We start from the raw sequence: 18,771 nt of genomic DNA on the forward strand, positions 1-18,771 counted from the left end.
GCCAAGAGAAGCAAACAACATGCTCGCTGATAGCACTCAAGAGATGATCAATAGGCACAATCTACAGAAATCCTTAAGAGTTGCTCCCATTTTAGGGAAGATACAAAGAGATCAGAGCAGTGGAAGGCAACAAAGGGAAGGGTGATACAATTCAAGTAACAGACTACCAAAATTACCCATACAGATTCTGGGTAAAAGCAGGGCAATATTGCACTTTACAGCCAGAAATGAGACTTCAGCAAAGTGATCAAAATATAAAAGTCAGAAGAGGATGGTCAGAGTATAAGTTACATTACCATCCTGTTCAAGCACTTTGGAGATAGTACACAGACCATACCGCAAGACCTAGGCAAAAGCCCAGGCATGAAAGCTTGGGGGCAAAGAGGGGTCATGCACAGAAGTCAGTGATGATGCCCAGGTACAGAACTGAGCAACAGGCCCGCTATCACACAGGGGCTCTGTACATCGGGAGTTTGCAATTTCTAACGCATGTTAGAAGGATGAGTTATCCACTGAACCACCTAAGCTACCCACACATATTCTGCATACTCTCCTGTTCTTTTTCCTCATATCAAAAGTACTGTATTTTCTTAGTTCTACATTTCCTAGAAGCAAATGTGTTCTTCCACACTTTATCACATTACAATCAAAGCTTTTTACATACAGCTTTGTCCTTTCACGCTGCAACCAGGGTTGTTCTGGCCCTTTTTCCAAACGGTGGAGGAATACAGAAAGTCAAAACATTAGCTCTAGCACTCACAGGTAAACTGCTGCAAAGCCAATTCTGGCAATAGAAAGAAATGCCTGTCCTTGACCAAGCCAAAAGCAGCCAAAGAAGTGGGAAATGCACAGAAAGGATGCACCAGACAACTGCTGCTGGGTTGAAATGAAGTCAAGGGTAGACAGTAATCTTGCTTCTAACTGTATCAAGTACTCAATAATGTGTTTCTTCTTTTTCTTTCCCTCACACTTTAGTTCTACCACAGGAAATCTACACACTAAACAAATGACAGGTTTGCAGCATTTAATCCTACTCACTTTAATCAATCCATCTGAGGATGATCTTATCTAAGCTGATGATCATCCAAAAAGAAAGTTCCTCTCCTCTCTCACCCCATTTTCTAGGTTCTTGGCTCACAGCTGCAAGCTCTTCCCTTTCCCTACCTCAAGCACAGCTTTGGGACTCGGCTAGACTTCATCATGACCAAGTTCAATCTACTAACTGGATGGCAAACTAATCCAACAAAACCAGAATATTTTCCTTTCCAGGTTAGTGACTGGAAGTGTCTTAGCCATTACTGGTACTACAAGTACCTGAACAAAGGTAGTGGAGGAATCACATAGCAAAGAGCTGGGAAAAGTAAGGCTTTTTAGTTCAATGATGGTGGGCTCTTTTCACAGGACTGACTCTCTCATGGGATAATTGAACTGAAAAAGCAGAATCCCAGTCACTCCCACCTTCCTCTCAATGACTTACTGCTCCCTAGTCAGTACCAGCACTACTTGTCACGAGACTGGCTTCATGATCCAGCAGAACTCACTGCAGCAGCAGAACACCCTGCTCCGTCTTGCAGGGCTTCCCTACCACGTTGATGTACCTGAGTTGCAGTTTCATCTCAGTGGCACGTGGAGCCATCGAACTAAGTCTACTTTAAGGTTCACAGTTTGTAGTCACCAACTATTTCAGGCTTACCATACTCTTTACACTACTGTAATCATTTCCTAGTACACATTTACGACTGTAAATGCCCTCTTCCCTACCAGCGAACTAGAGAATAACCTACAAGCTTCCAGCACAGGGATTTCAGTTTTAATTTAGATACAAGCAAATGGAAAATGGCTATAATGAACTCAGGATTTCGCTACCTGAAATACACACTTAGACCAGATTAAGTGCATTATTATTGTAATTTGATATACAATCTAATTAAACCAACATACGTGGCAATATGAGATCCAGACATATGGAACGAACTAGTTCAAGTGAAAGCAGAGGTGTGTTTATATACCATCGAGTTGTTAAAATAGTGATTAGCACTCATTCAATACTCCCATTTCACATTAGCAATAAGTAAAGCAACTATAGAGGGCCTCATTTGACCTTAAATGTTAAGGACATTATGTCAACATTTGTATAATCAAGTTAGTGCCCTGCTCTGACATATTAAGATAGAAGGTAGAGGTACCTCAAATAATGAGATCTTTATTTTTAATTACCCAGCGCCTTTAAGCAGCAATTACAATTAAAAAGACTACAAAAGAAATCTAGTTGACCTCCAGTTTGATACTTGAGAGAACCAAGAAAAGGGCAGGGTCTGGAGCAAGTGATACCCATTCAATTCCTAATAGATGTAACTTATGCATGCAGTCCTTTTTTATGCTCTTAATGGTCCTATGTCAATGCAATTTCATGAATCAGGAGTGATGAAAGAATACAGAAATTTAATTTGTAGTTAGTTTACAAATTAAACACAGCTTAAAAATATTACTCCACCCTACAATTTTAAGTATTACTTCAAGAAGTTCCCTTCTACTAATAGCATTTTTTTTGATGTCACATGATTATTTTTCAAAGAGAAAAAAATGAACTGCTTTAATGTCAGTCTTGTAAGATGTTTTCACTTGTATGTGTATATATTTGCTTTTAACAACACAGAATGCCTTTTTCTATTATACACACACAATCTTCCCCCCACCCCACATAAAGGATGCTTTATATTTCAATTGCACCAACATAACTATTAGACCTGCCACTGATCTTCCCCTACTGATGCATGTCAGGATTCCCATACAGTTCCTTTCTGTCTCCAGGGAAACAGTTAAGTTTCTAATACACAAGGAGAATATTCTCTTTTACTACAGGTATTCTCAGTTTTAACATAAAATGCTTCACATAAGATTAAGACAACATACCATTAATCTAACCATATTCATTTTAACGTGAACTTACCTCCAAATATATCGATGGTGGGTTATGTTCTCCTCCAAATTTGTCTAGCAGTGCCTCTATATGTTCTTGCGTTAATTTAATCATCTGTTTGATATTCCACACCTAAAACAGAAAATTAAATTTTTTTATAATCAAAAGGAGCCTAGAGAATCTGTCCAAACCCAAACAAATTACATTTTCTTGATATTTCATAACATAAGTCCATAATACAAGTATTTTAATTATCAGTAAAAGAGTGCACAAAGCTATCCTGTACATTCACTGTAAGGCACAGTTTGCTTCTGAGATAAACAGAGAAAAATCAAATTTGGCTTTAAAATTCAGGAACCATCGAATGAGCATTTAAGAACAGTTTAGTTTTCACGTTTATCAAAACCATATTAAGTATTTCCTTGCAAGACTTTGCAACCCGATTTCTACAGTACTACAAAGTTAAGTGAAGAAGTTATTCTATCAAACCTTAACTAATCTGTGTAAACAACATACACAAAACCTAGACCTAGTCTTCCATTTGCATGGTGCTTCCTGATGTTCAGAGGGAAACTCCTGTGTTTCAGTTTGTGCCCACTGCCTCTGGTTCTGTCAGGAGGCACCACCAAGAATAGCCTAGCTCCATCTTCCTTTCACTGACCCTTAATCATCTTTGTGGCCCTTGACTGGACTATCTCCAGTATGGCCATGTCTCTCTTTCACTGGGGAGCCCAGAACTGGACACAGCGCTCCAGGTGTGGCCTCACGAGTGCAGAGTAGAATGAACTCCATGTCAGATGAGTTTCCAAATACTTTTGTTGAAGATTGATAACAAATAACTTCCTTGCTCATACGTTATTTTCTATTTTGCGCCACAACCTTGCTTCTCTCGTCTTTTACAGTAAAGATAATAGAATAACAAATATAACTGAGCAACAGCAGTATGCAGAACGGAAGCATGTTATTTAGGAAATGTTGGCAAGAGAATCAAACAGCCTCTAATGAGGGCAGAAATCTTCCTTCTAAGTTAATATCATGACAAGAGCAAAAATTGACTCATGAAGAAAATAAAAAATTTTGAAACTTACTTTTGCCAGCCTATGGCAAAAAATGTCTTCACCTGAAGAAGCTGAATGGAAGTCTAGTGGAAGACAACATTGCTCAGAGGAGCTGAAAACAGTGCCCTGAACTACCTACTATACACTCGCGCACTAAACCAAGAGCCTTTCCACAACTGGATCTTACAGACAAACTTAATATGGATTTCTATCATCTTCCAAAGAGTATTCACAGTTAAAAGTACACTGAAGGCAGAAGGAAATTTATCAAAGTCAACCATAGCAACAAATCATTACTTGTTGCTCACAGAAATGGAAAACCTATTTCGTGTGCCATATTCATCAAAAGTCTTACGACAAGCTGAAAAAACTTTAGTCAAATCTAGTATTGACTAACATATTCTATCCCTAATCAAGTAAGCACAAGAACACATATGCCATGGCAAATTTCCAAGCTTCACAATTTCCCTTGAAGTGGCAAATTCTACTTATTTTTACTCATAGAAAATTCATCTTCTGGCTTCCCATATTAGCGAATATATTATGCACAGTGTTTTGTGGTCCAGAGCATCCCCTAACTAAATTGGGTCGTTGAGAATCAACCCCTGTGCAAGTATATTGCATTCTACTACACAGGATCTATGGCTACCTCAATTCAATTGAAGCAACTCAAGCCTTTTCCTAACTGGAATTCGGAACTAGTGCTCTGTGCAAATGACCTCACACGACTCAAAAATGTCTGCTTCTACACACCACAGTACCCACAGCTTCCAGCTCACAAAAAAAACCACCATACTTGTTGCACTTACGCAGCCAGCAGAGCCAGCAACTTCAGCCTGTCTTTTCTTCTGTCAAACTTGCTTGTTCAGATAAGTTATCTCAGCTAAATTCGCATCATGTGTGCCAGCCCAGACTTACAGACTTGGAGCCAAGACACATTCCCATTTAAGAATTAAACCTCTTGTGACTGCTACTGAACTCAGACATACGGGCTTCTTTCAACTGTCTAAATAAAACCTAAGTGTACAAAAATTGACTAGGATTTTATTAAGTGTCTCATTCTCCATAAGCACATACATCCCAGGACAACAGCAAAGAACCACCTAACAACACAGACAGCAAAAACATGAAATATAGAATCCTTTTAGCAATCAGTTCTGGGTCAAAAAGCTTGTTCCTAGACAAGTTTTTCAAGCTAAACACATGCACACTAATACCATTCTTTCCTCGAGATCTCACAGCAATCCCTTCATCCACACTTTATTCACACTTTCTCTAGAAATAAAAGTGCAGAAGCCTACTGGTCGTTAAGAAAGAACAGACATATTTTTTGTTACTTGTATGAGCACTCCAGTACACTTGTGAAACTCCACACCTATAGGAAACCATAAAACCACAACTGCCAAGTATCTTGCAAAAATACAAAAATCAATGCCAGCCTAAGAGACAGTTGCTAGAAAACCTAACGTATTCTGAAGTAAATCTGCAGTGCACCTAGTGTTGTCCACATGCAAGTCCAGTCCCTTCCCACAGGAAGCAGCATCGTTATTTGAGACACATTGTTTCATTGTAATTCCACGAAAAACTAATGAATCCTTTACAGCTCGGATAACTTTATCATTTTTCCAAAAAAAGCCTCAAATAAATTTTTCTGCCTTATCTGGTAGCATTAGATTAAGGTTATTCCCTATCACAAGAGATTAGATTTGATTGTCCTTTTAGTGCTGCTGACACAAGGAAGCTGACGCAGGCTAACATGGACGCAGGCAGCCAGAAGACTGGAAATATTCCAGATATACTGGAATAGATCAACTTGTATCTGCCTATTGTGGCTAATTGTGCATTAATTTTGCAAGGAAGCACTCCCTTGCAATGTAATAAAGATGATGACCTATTTCAAGCCAGAGGCAAGTTAGATACAGTAGAAGCCTAAATCCATTCTACTCAAGGAAGACTATGGCTCCACAAGCGCAAGGCTATAAGCCACAAAGTTATTTTCGCATCCTTTGCTGCTTGTATACGCAGTGCCTGAAACAGGACAAAGCAAACTATCTTTTATACTTTCTGCACCTGGCAACAATACTCAAATCTTGCAGCACATCCCAACTCTAAGCTCTATGATTCATATTTGGTAGACGACATCTGAGAGTTCAAATCTATTCCATAAAGAAAAAAGCAGCCATTATTTGTACAGGCACAGTATGTCCTGCATTTGGATTATCACGCTTGGTGATGGAAATACTTTGATAGAACGAACTAGGTGATTTAAAAATATATATATAAATTAAGCATTTGATTTGGAAACTGTTTTATAAGGAGGACAAAATCATCGATACTTATCCAATACTATTCTAATCAGTCCCTTCAGGCTTCTTTTTTACAGAATCAATTCAATTGTTTGGTCCACTGAGCTAGGATCCACTTTGTCAGAAAATGCTTTAGAAAGCTGTCATGTAGGAGATCATTCTTAGCTGGACTAATGTCTTAACTAACTTGAAAATCAAGTATTAGAGTGAGAGGCAAGAGAATATATTAATGGGGTTAATAATTCAGCACCTCAGCATTTGTACGTCGAGATACAGAGTTTGCATTTTCCCAGTTTCCTTGCTGAAAAATCACTGTTACCTCTTCCTCACATTTTGAGATCTTTTTCTGAGATACTTCCCCCCCATCAACCTCGAGTGGTGCTAGTCCTCCTCTTGCCTCTTACAAAGCCTGCTTTTTATTTTCTGCAGTCAGTTGCTGGAACGTGCACATACAGTGGGAAGGATAGTCCTTTCCTTCCTCCTGTACATCAGGCTGTAGCTCTTCTCCATCTCTCAGTGGAAGCTTCTCTCAACTCACACATCCACTGTGTTAACTTCTGCATTTTTCCTACTCTCTGCTGGCTCCTCATGCTTATCACATTTTTAATAAATAGTCGAACTGCATTGTTGAACAAGTATGAAAAAGAATAACAGCTGAGAAACTTTACTGACTTGAAAACCAGCTTGCAATGGGTTTCACGTAAGAGTTTACACAAGTGACATTCATGTCAACGTGGAGGCTGCATTTCCTAGTTTATCTTCCCCAGTTTTTTATTAATGTCGGTGAATCATTTTTATCACAGCTCCTTTACAGTATCTGACATGCAAACTTCAACAGTGTATTTTTGTTGTTGCCTAGCTAGACAGTTCAGAATGAGTCCAGTAAAATTTACAATCACAGATTAGTAAATAAGTTACAGACAACAGTATCTACAGAAGTTAGGGTAGCAAAGAGAAAAATGATCCGGTATCTCTTTTTCCACAAGAGTCTATGAATGTATTTTTCCAGACTGATGAAGAACGGCTTTGGTGAAGATGTGTAATAGTAGGTTCAAGAATGAAAATCATCAGGAAGAGGCATATTTTTTGTACCATCCTGTCTGATGACTAGGATCATAACTAGGGCAGCTAATACAGTAATGTGATCAGCAGACATCTGCTGTAAGCACAGCAGTTAGTAAAATATTAAGAAGGCTTCAAGATGAAAACTTTTTTCCATTTAACAGGTAACATTTTTTAGGAAAGAAAGGTGGATTCTTAACCCCCATAACCAGCAATGCAGGTTTCCAACTGTGTCTGTTGTGACACTGTTCCCATTAAGAAAAAAAACCCAACAAATCAAAACCAACCAAAACCCAACAACTCCTTCCCTACTCCAAAAAAAACCCCAACCTGGGAAACATCTGATGAAGTTAACACTCAAGTATGACTATCATCTTTGAGGAGTTAGCAGCAGAAACTGTACTGAAAAAAAAAAAAAAAAAAAAAAAAATCAGTGGTAGACTAACTCTGTGACTCTAAGACAAACATGTTCAATAAAAAACTTGCTTATCAGAGGACATCCACCACCCAAAACCCTGGTATTACTAACAATCAGTTTTTAGTTAATATTCTTGCATCTCTCATTTATTTGCAAACAATCAGTTGCAACTGAGAGTATTTAATCTATGTCTTTTCTTTTGTTTAATTCTAAACACTAATTGAATTGCTCGTCATTCAATCCTACTCTTAAAGCAGAATAAAATAGCCTTTCAGTCTGTCGGGGCCTTTGCCTCTTAAGTTGCCTCCTCTTTAATAAAAGGAATTCAGACTCCAAATGTTCCTTCTTATAAGTGCTAAAAATATTTTTTAAATACAATGATAAATTGTAAAGGATAAAGCTGAATAAAGTCTACCCTTGTAACATAACCAAGCAGTTTCTCTAGAAGAACAAAGTCATCCAGAGTCTTAAGCAGTAGTTGCTTTGCAGCTTACACCAGCCTAGAAGGTAGGTGCAATTATCATATTGTCCTTGGCTAATTACCCCTGCTCCCTTCTTTACTTTTTCTCCAGAACTTAAACCTTTGGCTGAACCATTTTAGCAAGCTAAACAAGCAGAAAATTGTGCTCTTGGCCAAGGTTAGTTTTCTGCCAGTCTAGTGCGCTGGAACAGCTAGGCAAAGGACCCGGTGACCACCTGAGCTGGTGCGAAAAGTCACCTTTCCTCTCTACAGCCCACAGATGAATTCAGACTGCCATGAAGCAGCAAGCAACCTTTGAGTTTAAGTTTCAATTCTCTTTCATTCCCCCACTTCTTCCATCACCTGCCATCTTTGCTGCTACGTAGAATTTGGCCCCCAGCACTATAAAAGGGAAAGTTAACAAATATTTTCTACCACAGTAGAACAGCAGAGTGTGAAAAATAAGAGGTGTCTGTATCCTTAATTTAAATCATTAACTACCAGTTGCACAGCTTCCTTTGATCTAACTAAATCTTTAATTCCACATTCCTCAAGGCTTTTGTGTTGCATTACTACCAGTCTCTTATTCACTTTGGTACTAATTCAGTAGTCATAAGGATCACGCACAGATCAAGTTCTCATACAATTCAGTGTATTTACATTTATGAATTTAACAACTTCTCCCTAGACGGCCACAGGTTTAATAAAAAAAAAAAAAAGGAGGGAAAAAAATCCCTATCCAGATTTCCTAATTTATTTAAGAATGCAATTTTGCTTTAGAGAGGTAACTACCACAGACTCTCAGCGTGGTAAATCCACACAGCAGTGACATTTTAAAAAAAGACTATCATGTATAAACCAGGCCATTTCTCTGCACACCTTAAGCTGAAGACAAGTCATGTTTGTGATGGAAAGCAAGCAGCCAACCAACTAATTACAATAATTGCCTATAAGAAGCAAATACTAGTTGAGCAGAGCTCTCACACAGCTTGGGTCACATTAATTAAAATGACAAAACAAATAAACTCAGTCTCAGCTGAACTACAGAACTTATTCTGCTCTCTCTTTGCCAGAGCACACAATTAATTAGACTATCCAGAAGATAATCAGCACCTATTTAAAAGTTCGTGTTATCAATCCATAAAATAATTTGTTATACACTTTGCAATATTCCGCCACCTAACTATTACTATACTGTGTCTTCTACCAATTCGAAAATGTAAGAGACAGATGGAATTGTTAGTCAAGCATAAATATATTCTGTTTGTTCAGAAATATCTGTGATCCAATGAAGTAACTAAGGTATCCCAATTTTATCACAAACAGGTCTCAAAATCTGAAACAGAGCAAATGTACTTGGTTTGGTTGTTGGTTTGGTTTTTTTTTTTAATTGTAATACACAAGTAGTTTGCTCCCAGTTACAGAAAATAGTCACAAATAGAAACTGCCACAGAAATCACATTCTCCTAAATGGCATTCTACGTTCTACTCAGCAGATCATGCTGCTTTAGTAACCCTAGTACTAACATGAAAAAATGAAATAATTTAAAAGGCAGAATTGGCTCCTTGCCACCCATTGTAGTGTTAGAAGAGTTTAAAAAAAAAATCCAAACCAAGATACAACAGCTACCATGGAAGGATGTTGAAAACAACCATCTAGTTTAGAAAACTGAAAAAAAAAAAACCAACCCTCTGATAAAGGTATTTTAATTTAACTCAGTCAAAATTCAGCTGATCAAATCAGAGAACTATTTAGTACATAAAACCTGCTGCAAGACTTATAACCTATAACTGCTGACTTGAGAGACTGGAAAAAGTTACATTAATTTTCAACGATGTACATAACCTTAAAAATATCACAAGATACTTTATTAGCACTTACAAACTGTAGCAAAATTTAAGAATGCTTACAAAAATCCTTTCCGAAAGCTATCTCAGATGATGCTAAAGACTCACATTTAAATCTACATTACTTACAACCAATTAGAGAGAATGTTTGACCTATTACAATTTAATGAATAAATTAACAAAACCAGTTCAAAGACTGAGGCACCAATATACAACCACCCAGTTTCAAACACCTAAATGTTACCAACGTCTTAAAGTCATAATGATGTATTTTATTTCACGTTGATTTTATAGTGCTTTTCCAACACCACTAGTGAACAATAGTACTAGAGAGACAAAAAAACTATACACATGCTGCTCAGACGTCACAAATGCCTACCCTCAAAACAATCCCTTCATCTGAAATAAAGTAAAAAAAATAAATTAAAAGTTACCAAGTCTGTGCTCCAAGTGTCAGAAAATGTTGACTGAATGCAATGTAATTACATTTGAAAAGTATTTACTACTTATCAGTGCATTTAACAGCAGCTTTACTAATGACTATGCTGTTTAAGAGGCCTCACCACATAACAGATGAAGATATTAAAGCTGGTATCCTCCTTTTTGTGGTAAAAAAATTCCTGTCCACTTAGTTACGCAACACATTTTTAAACAGTAAGTACATTTTGTCCATTAACAACCTTACTTGCTTGCCTTCTAAAAGAAAGATTTTAAAGAAAGTTGGTACTCTATGTAGAAATTGAATTGCCTCTTCATACTAAATTTTGTGCAGGTGTACTGGGAAAACCCACAAAAATATTTCACTTGATCAGAACCTTAGAAAAAGAAAATCTTCCTTCGGTGTCCAAACACATTCCTATGATCTCTTGAATTTGGTATCGACGGTGTGGAGAATTCAGTTGATACTGAGCACTATAACTGCAAGACTCCACTTTGAGAAGAGCACAGGTACTGTTTTCTGTTTTTTACTGTTTTTCATGTTCACGTTGGTTGGGGAGTGTCACAGTGGGATGATAGCTGGCAGCACTGCTCCCTGAAAACTCCTGCCTGAACTGGCAGCACCTTTGGACAATGGGAGTGGTTAAAAATAAGACCTTTGCCTCTTTCACCCTTTTTTTTTTTTTTGCTAGCATCCACATTCATAAAATGTCATCAGAAACAGAATACAGAAAGGCACTGTTGCCGCTTCTTCACAACACACAAATGCTAAAAAGGTCGAGTAACAAGCCAAACACTTGCAGCAAGGGATCTAAACAGGAAAAGAAGACGACAAGACATGCAATTCTGCATCAAGCAGCCTTGTTTAACTTTAGTATTGGCCACAGAAGAGGAAATCAGTTGCATAAATACGTATTTCATCGTTTTGGAAAGAAGCTGTGCACAGGAGGGAAGATTAGGAGGATGCCCTTGTATGCCCAAAAAGCTCAAGAGCAACTGGAATAAAAAAAAATGAAGCAAAAAAACTGAAGCAAAGAGACATGTATATTGCACACTGGCTTCTGTACCCTGCACTAGCTACAAGAAAGTAGCTGTATTCGCACACACAGATGTGTGAACAGTTGAAAATTACAAAAAACACCCCACACCTCAAAAAACTAAATACTGTACCTAGAAATCTCACGTGGTCAAAGCTGTTGGAAAAGTATACTTACTATACAAGAACCTCATAGAGGACCTTCACATCCCTGGCACACTGGCAAAACTGGGGCATGTAGTCACATTTCTGTGAAAGATACGCTCAGAAGCAATCCAGAGAGACCAAGTAAGATCGTCACAACCTAGCACGGGAAGCTCAAGACCATAAAGATCTGAGGTGTCAGGATCTAAACCAGGCAAGTTCAGCTAACGAAGCCTCAGCTGAACAAGATTTCTCATTCAAATACAAAAAATGATGACAAATAGTGCAGTTTCATGGGACAAAGATGATCTTGGAAAAAAAAAAAATAAAAGTGGGGGGGAAACCCACTATACTACCACGACTCCCCCTAACCACATTCCTTTTGTCTCCTACCTCGCAAGAGTTTTGGAGCTCGTTGGTGTCATGTTGAAGAGACTCAGTTCACTAAGCTTGCAGCACTCTAAGCCAGCAAAAGCGATGCCAATTTTCTTCAGCATTAGTGAGTTGAGTCAACTTCGGAAAGGACCTATGTGGTACTAAGTTGGCACAAAGGAGTTGATCTGGCTGAGCAGCCCAACGTCAGCACAGGCAAAAGCAAAACCTCCCCCTTGGGTGGCAGAGCATCATTTGATGGACTTTACTGTAACCGCAGTGATCGGGAGCTGCATCAACCCTTAGGGACTACAGTTATGACAGAGCATTTTTACTATAACATACATTACACCGCCCTTCAAAAGTGACTTGTTCAAACTGAAAATAAAACTTACGTAAAACTTACACTTGGCCAAAAACCGTCACCAAAAAAACTTTTACACCTGAAGCAGCTTCTACATACAGCTGGACTGGAAGAGAATTAGCAATTTCATTATCATTTGAAATCTTTTGTTTCCCTTGGAAGTACAAATAAAATTGTATTTCCTTCTAATTGAAATTTCCTCCAAAATGTTTCATGAAGTCCAATTTTCTATAGAAATAATAACTAATAAAACTGAACTACAGATTTGTTACAAAATAACAAAAAAAAGTGAAACATTGGAGCTTTAAGAAAATCTGGTTCTTTTCAGTTTGTTTTAAAAAATATCTACCATCAAAAGATCTCTCTGTAAATAAAAAAAAAAATAAAAAACAAACAAACAGAAAACAAATCTCATTTGATCTACAGTATTTTTAACTGCGTGCAACAAAAGAATTGCCTTTCCTGGCTAAAAAAAAAGTGTCAAGAAGGATACTAGAACAGCTTTAAAAATAAGAAGTCTTTGAGTTTAACAACTACAACAAAACACAAATGGGAATAGCATTAGTGGCTTAAGTAACAGCATAAATTAACAGAAAACTCAGTACCAAACACTGTATCCAACCAGTTTGTGCATATTTACAGAGACAAGAAACAAGCCTCTTGAGACAAAAACTTTTCAGAAGAAGCTACTACTCTATTAAGCAAATTTTGTGTAATCAAACAAGCTACCACAGGACAGAGCTGTTAATGCTATTGTCTTTGGGGAAAAACATCATAAGCAGAAATTTCTTTAATATCCCCACTAAACTCAAGTATTTCAAGATTGTATTCTAATGTTCGGACTACCTTACCACACATAAATCATAAAAAGCTTAAGGAAAAAAAGACACGAGGTTATCAAAGTCACTGTCCTTTCTACACCTGGATCAACTTTTCCCCATCACTCACTCCTGACATAGGTTCGCCTCTGAAGGTGACAGAATCTATTAATGGACATTTTATGAATAAGTTAAGAAAGACTATTTTCATTCTTCACTATATCTAGCCATAAAGAAAAAGGTCTAATAGTAATGTGAAACCATCTCCTCTGCTACCATTTAAGCTTACTATTTCTGGCAGTAATCACCACAAGCCTGGAGAACAAGTTATTTGCATTCTTCTTTGCATCAGATTTGACAATTTCCATTTTTCTTTTAAACAATCCCAATTGTTTGGGTTGGTTTTGGGTTTTTTTTGTTTTGTTTTTTTTTTTTTTTTGTTTGTTTGTTTGTTTGTTTTTTGTTTTTTTTCAGTCTTTCCTCAAAGCTCTGACCTTCTAGACTTCAGATCACTGTAATTTATTCTTTAGACTCTCCTCAGCTAGACCATGTATTTCTTGAAGCTGTGACCCAAAGTCAGACATAGTATTTGGCTCAGGCCTTTCCCATGCTGTGCAAAACAAAACAATTATTTCACTTATCTTTTGAGATACACTCCTGCAGTATATTAGCTGGATATGAAGCATCTTGTAGCTAAAGTTTAACTTGTCCTCACAATTAAATTGGATGTCATTCACAGACTATAAAGTTAGCTCAATCACTGAACACAAATGCAATGAAACATAATTGAGATTCAACATAAAACGTATTCCCAAAATTACAAAAGCTATGAAGTAAAAAATGCTTATATCTTTTCAACTTTCCAAATAAGTAGCATGTTTAATTGTAAACTCTACAGAGAAATAGAAACTTAAAAGGAAAGTTATTCTAATTCTTAGCACGATAGGTTCCCTACATGTTATTGCAACAAAAACAACCCCAGTTTTTCTTGGTGTACCTCTGTTACTTTATGAGAACCCAACACTTACTTAATATTATAAGGTTAGAGGCGCCTTTTCATTCTGTGCATTTTATTCTTCTTATTAAATCTGTTTTATAAGATTAAGGTTTCTAAATATATAACTAATATTCATGCAGGATAAATTCCAGCATTGCCACGTAGAAAACGATTGACCATCCAACAGCTCAGGCCCTCACTTCACAACCTTCAAAGTCATTTTTTCATCTTCCAAAGAGCAGTTCAAGGCACAAAGCTCTGAGTACAGAAAATCCCGTTTGAATTATTTAATATTGGTGTAAATAATTTCTAGCAACAAGAACAGAGCCTTTCCTCACAGCTGTCACACACTCCTTACTATATCAACAATCCTGTAATACTCTGAAAACCTTCCATCCAAACAATCTCTTGTCCCGAGAATTCATCCTGGGGTAGAAGCCAACCTACGTGCCTCTGGACGCCAGCACTCATCTTGGGCCTCCCAACACCAACAACCGAACGGTGAGAAGAGGAGGAAAATTTCTGCTAAATTCACTGGCCCCTACCTTTTTCAAATCCTTATGCCTCCAGGAAGTACCTATTTCCTAAATGTACTACTTGAGTGCACGTGCAACTACTCTTACTAATCTTGTATTGTAACATGGGAAAAAAAAGCTTTAGCAACTATTATACTCTTCCATAGAAGATTTTTTTCTATCAGCAGTTAGGCTACTGAGGCAACTTCTCAAGAACTACATTCATTATTTGATTAAAACTGGCCACGAGTTGAACGATATGGCTTTAACTTGATTTTCAAAACACCAACCCTTGAATTCGTAAGCGGTGTTGATGTAGTTTCAACCAGCAGAGAAACACTCGATTACAATCTCGATACTGAATACCTCCTTTACCAGAGGGCTCCACTTACAAATTTGTGTAAGACTACTTCAAGGTCTGCCAGAGATTCTTGATCTCCACCCATCTTTTAAAACTAGAAACCAAGTGCAGAACTGAAGGCACAGGAAATCAGGACCGCTGTTCCCAAAAGATTATAGAGAACTAAAACCTTTACAGGTAGCTCCTCAAAATAAGTAAGGTTATGCTCCATAACAGGCTTGCACAACACGGTTACTTTTAAAGCTTAGATTTACATTGTCTTGAAGGAACGAAACAAAACACTAGAACACGTACTTACATTAGAGCCATGAGTCAGTTAGAAGCACTTCAGTATTTTTCTGACTTATGTCACTTTGACTTTGCATTACACTTTAGGTTGGCTTGTTTTTGTATTAGGGATAGTTTCCATTTTAACTGTACCAGCAATTTTTTTGTTTTGAACTTTATTAAAAGTACAGGTTTAGATGAAGTAGTAGGTGCACTTATACAGTAAACAAAACGTAATTACTTACAACTTGAGGAAGAACTAGCTAACTGAAGAACAAAACCACATCAGAAAAATAAAAATTCTAGCACTGGCTCTGCCTTAGACTTGTGTGTTTCAGTATTTCCAATGTATTAAACGTTTCCTTTAAAAAAATACAAGAATACCCCCACACACTTCCTAACGGTGAATATATGCACCCATACTTGTGACATATCAACCTCTCTGGTTGGCAGGTGTTTCAGATACCAGACTGCTCCTCTCCCTCTCTCTCATACAGAGATGTAAGGTATTTGGAGGAGGGGGGTAAAGCTACGCTACGTAAAGTCAAATCTAAAAACTGAAAGAGGCTAAAACATTTTTGAATTTCAGGTGACTTACAGCAGTTTCACAAACATCCCCCTTGGTATGAAAACTGATTTTTAAAACATTCTTGCCTCCTGCCAGTGCTTTCCCCCCTCCTCTCCCTTGCACTGCAGTTTATTTACCCAACTCAGCTGTACTGATGTTACTGTTTCTAGGGCCACAATATAAACCAGTTATTTAAATGATTCCACAGAGATTTGTTTGTTTGTTTTTTTTTTTTTTTTTTTTTTTATGGCAGAAATAACTGAGAAATTTAGTTCCATGTACAGTTGTGCCAGCACAATCAGGGTGACAAAAGTCAGCGAGAAGCTTTTTTATCTCTGTTTTGCTGCTGAAAGAAAGTATTTTTTAAACTCCACTCTTCAAGTATTTAGGTTTCTCAACCAGTTGAGAGTTTCTCCTTACTCAGGGAAGTTAAGATCAGACTTGCATTACTCAAAGCATTTAATTGCCCTGCTGGTTAGGTGTAAAATACATGTATATTGCCGAGTTTTGCCTCCTTCAGCAAGTAAGACAGTAGCTTCTTAAGATGAGGGAATCAATCTCACCTCTCACTAGCATCAATAGGGGAAAACACCTTTCCCATTTCTCCTTTCTGGCCACCAACCCGGCATGAGCTCTAGTACTTGTCAAACTTTTCAACTCATCAATTCCACTATAATCCACCATGCTATTAAAAAAATAAAATGGATAAGAAGATAGAACTTTTCCCGGTAAGCTGGGAGTCAAACTGGATCTCTCTGTGAGCCAATGATCCAAGCCAGCTCATTTTCTCTGCTGAAGGCTCTCCCCCCAGCGCCGCGAGGAGCCATTGGCTGGTGGGCTCGGCACCTCACAGGGCTACAAGCCTCTGCTCACAGGTGAGAGGTCCTCTATCCATTACACAGACACGCTCAGGAAAGCTGAGCTGAAATAATCTCTGGCAACTAAGACTCGGAATGAGAAGGCAGAGCTTCTGGCATCTGTATTTACCTCCAGAACAGACTTGATGCACGGCGTTTGCCGATCCGTTCCGAGCTCAATGCCTATAGCATTCGAACTCACAAGATACCTTGCGTTGCTACGGCACATTTTATTCCACCTTCTGCAAACATTTCCGAAGCATTAGCAACTTACACTTTAACCCTAGCAAAACAGGTAGTACCGCTCGCTCGCCGTGGGATTGGGAAGTTAAGTAATATGCCCCAAAACACAGGAAGTATGTGAGAGACACACGACCCAGAGGCCCTGATCCCCCCGCCCCGCCCCCCCCCCCCCCCCCCCCCCCCGGTACCCGCACTGTGCCCGGGCCGTTAACGTTTCCCCAGGCGCCTCGTGCAGAAACGGCGCGCCAGGGCCGGCACCCACTAAAGGAACCGTACCCAACCCTCTTCATAAAATACATTTCAAGTGTTTCGACACCATTGCTGGGGGGTGGGGGTGGTAGCGGTGCGGAAACCGATTATAAAACCTTTGCCGGCCACAGCCGCCAGGTAACAGCAAGCCCGACAGCCGGGGGGCACGCAGGTGGGCTCGTCTGAAACCAGACCTCCACCCGACACCCCTCCCCCGCCCGGGGGAAGCCCCGGCCCTCGCGGGCCCGGGAGGTGGAGGAGGGGAGGGGACCGCAGCCTCCTCACAGCGGCACGGGCCGCCCCCGGGAAAGAGCGGGCCCGGGCGCCGGGGGGTGCGCGGCGGGAAGGAGGGAGGCCGCGGCCCGGCGCGGAGCCTCCCCGCCCCGGCACTGCATCACCGCCGGCGGTTGGAGCCAGCGGCGCCCCCGCCGCCGGAGGGGGGGTGGGGGGGAGGGAGAGAGAAGGCCGGGGGCCTCCCCGGAGCGGGGATCCCCGCCGCCGGCCCCGCGCCTCACCCTGCTCCGCGCCGCACACTGACCCGGCCAGGCCCGCCGGCGGCCCCCGGGTGCGGGCCGGCCAGAGGGGGGCGGGATGGGCGGCGGGGTGGGGGTGGCCGCCCCAGCCACCGTGTGCGTGGCCTCACCTCCTCCGGGATGGCCGGGTCGCCGCTGCCCGCCGCGTAGCAGGCGCCGAGCGCGGGCGGCGGCGGCTCGGGCTCCATGTCCCCGTTGAAGAGAGAGGCCCCCTCCGCGCTGCTGCCGCTGCTCAGCGCCGCCATCTTGGATCGAAGCGCCGGGGCGAGGGCGGGGGATGGGGGAGCCGCGTCCCCGCCGCCGGGACGCCCCCAGCCGCGACCCGTAGTGGGAGGGGGGAGGGGAGGGGGGGGCCGAGCGCAGATCCCGGCCAGCTCCCAGCGGCCCGCGCCACCGGCACGTCACGCCCGGCCAGTGACGTCACCCAGAATCGCCGCCGACACCACTGCGCATGAGCTGCCGGACGTCACCGGGAAACACCCTGGCGTCACGGCGCGACCACCCGTCGCCCTGGGAACTCGAACGTGAGCTCGGGCCGCGCCCCCCTCACCGAGGCCACGCCCCCCGCCGCTGCGGCGCCCCCTAGCGGCGCGGAAGAGTAGCGGGGGCCGCAGGCGCGCTCCCCCCGCGGGGTCGGTGCCGGTGCGGTGGGAGCTGTAGGGGCGGGAGGCGGGCGGGAGACCCGGCAGGGGGTGGGAGGGAGGTCGGACACCAAGTGCCGGGGGTTCTGCGGCGGGTCCTGCCGTGCAGCGCGCTCGGTGGCTGCGTGGGGAGCCCCGCGAAGCGCCTGCGGGTGGAACGAGGCCGGGGCTGCGGTGCCGGCAGGGTTAAAAGTAGAAATAAACGGGATCTTACGTACTGCGTGAGCGAATGGCGCGCTGGGACAGGAGGGCAGTGGGCACGGTGAACGGGCACAGGGGGGAAAGGGACCTGCCAG

The 18,771-nt window shown here is 41.1% G+C and overlaps 1 protein-coding gene across 3 annotated transcripts in view; it reads right to left on the bottom strand.

The window, feature by feature from the left end:
- BRAF (B-Raf proto-oncogene, serine/threonine kinase) overlaps nucleotides 1–18,079 on the bottom strand; it is a gene marked incomplete at both ends in the record, with an annotated part of 74,729 nt that extends 56,650 nt beyond the window's left edge. For all 3 annotated transcript variants that reach the window (XM_082495524.1, XM_082495523.1, XM_082495522.1), the window contains 2 exons: nucleotides 2,951–3,052; nucleotides 17,945–18,079. In XM_082495524.1, the coding sequence (XP_082351650.1) occupies nucleotides 2,951–3,052; nucleotides 17,945–18,079 (237 nt within the window). The remainder of the gene's footprint in view (nucleotides 1–2,950; nucleotides 3,053–17,944) is intronic.
- Nucleotides 18,080–18,771: the final 692 nt, after the last annotated feature.

The sequence above is a fragment of the Vanellus vanellus genome (genome assembly GCF_965231255.1).
Source record: "Vanellus vanellus genome assembly, chromosome: 1".
NCBI lineage: Eukaryota > Metazoa > Chordata > Aves > Charadriiformes > Charadriidae > Vanellus > Vanellus vanellus.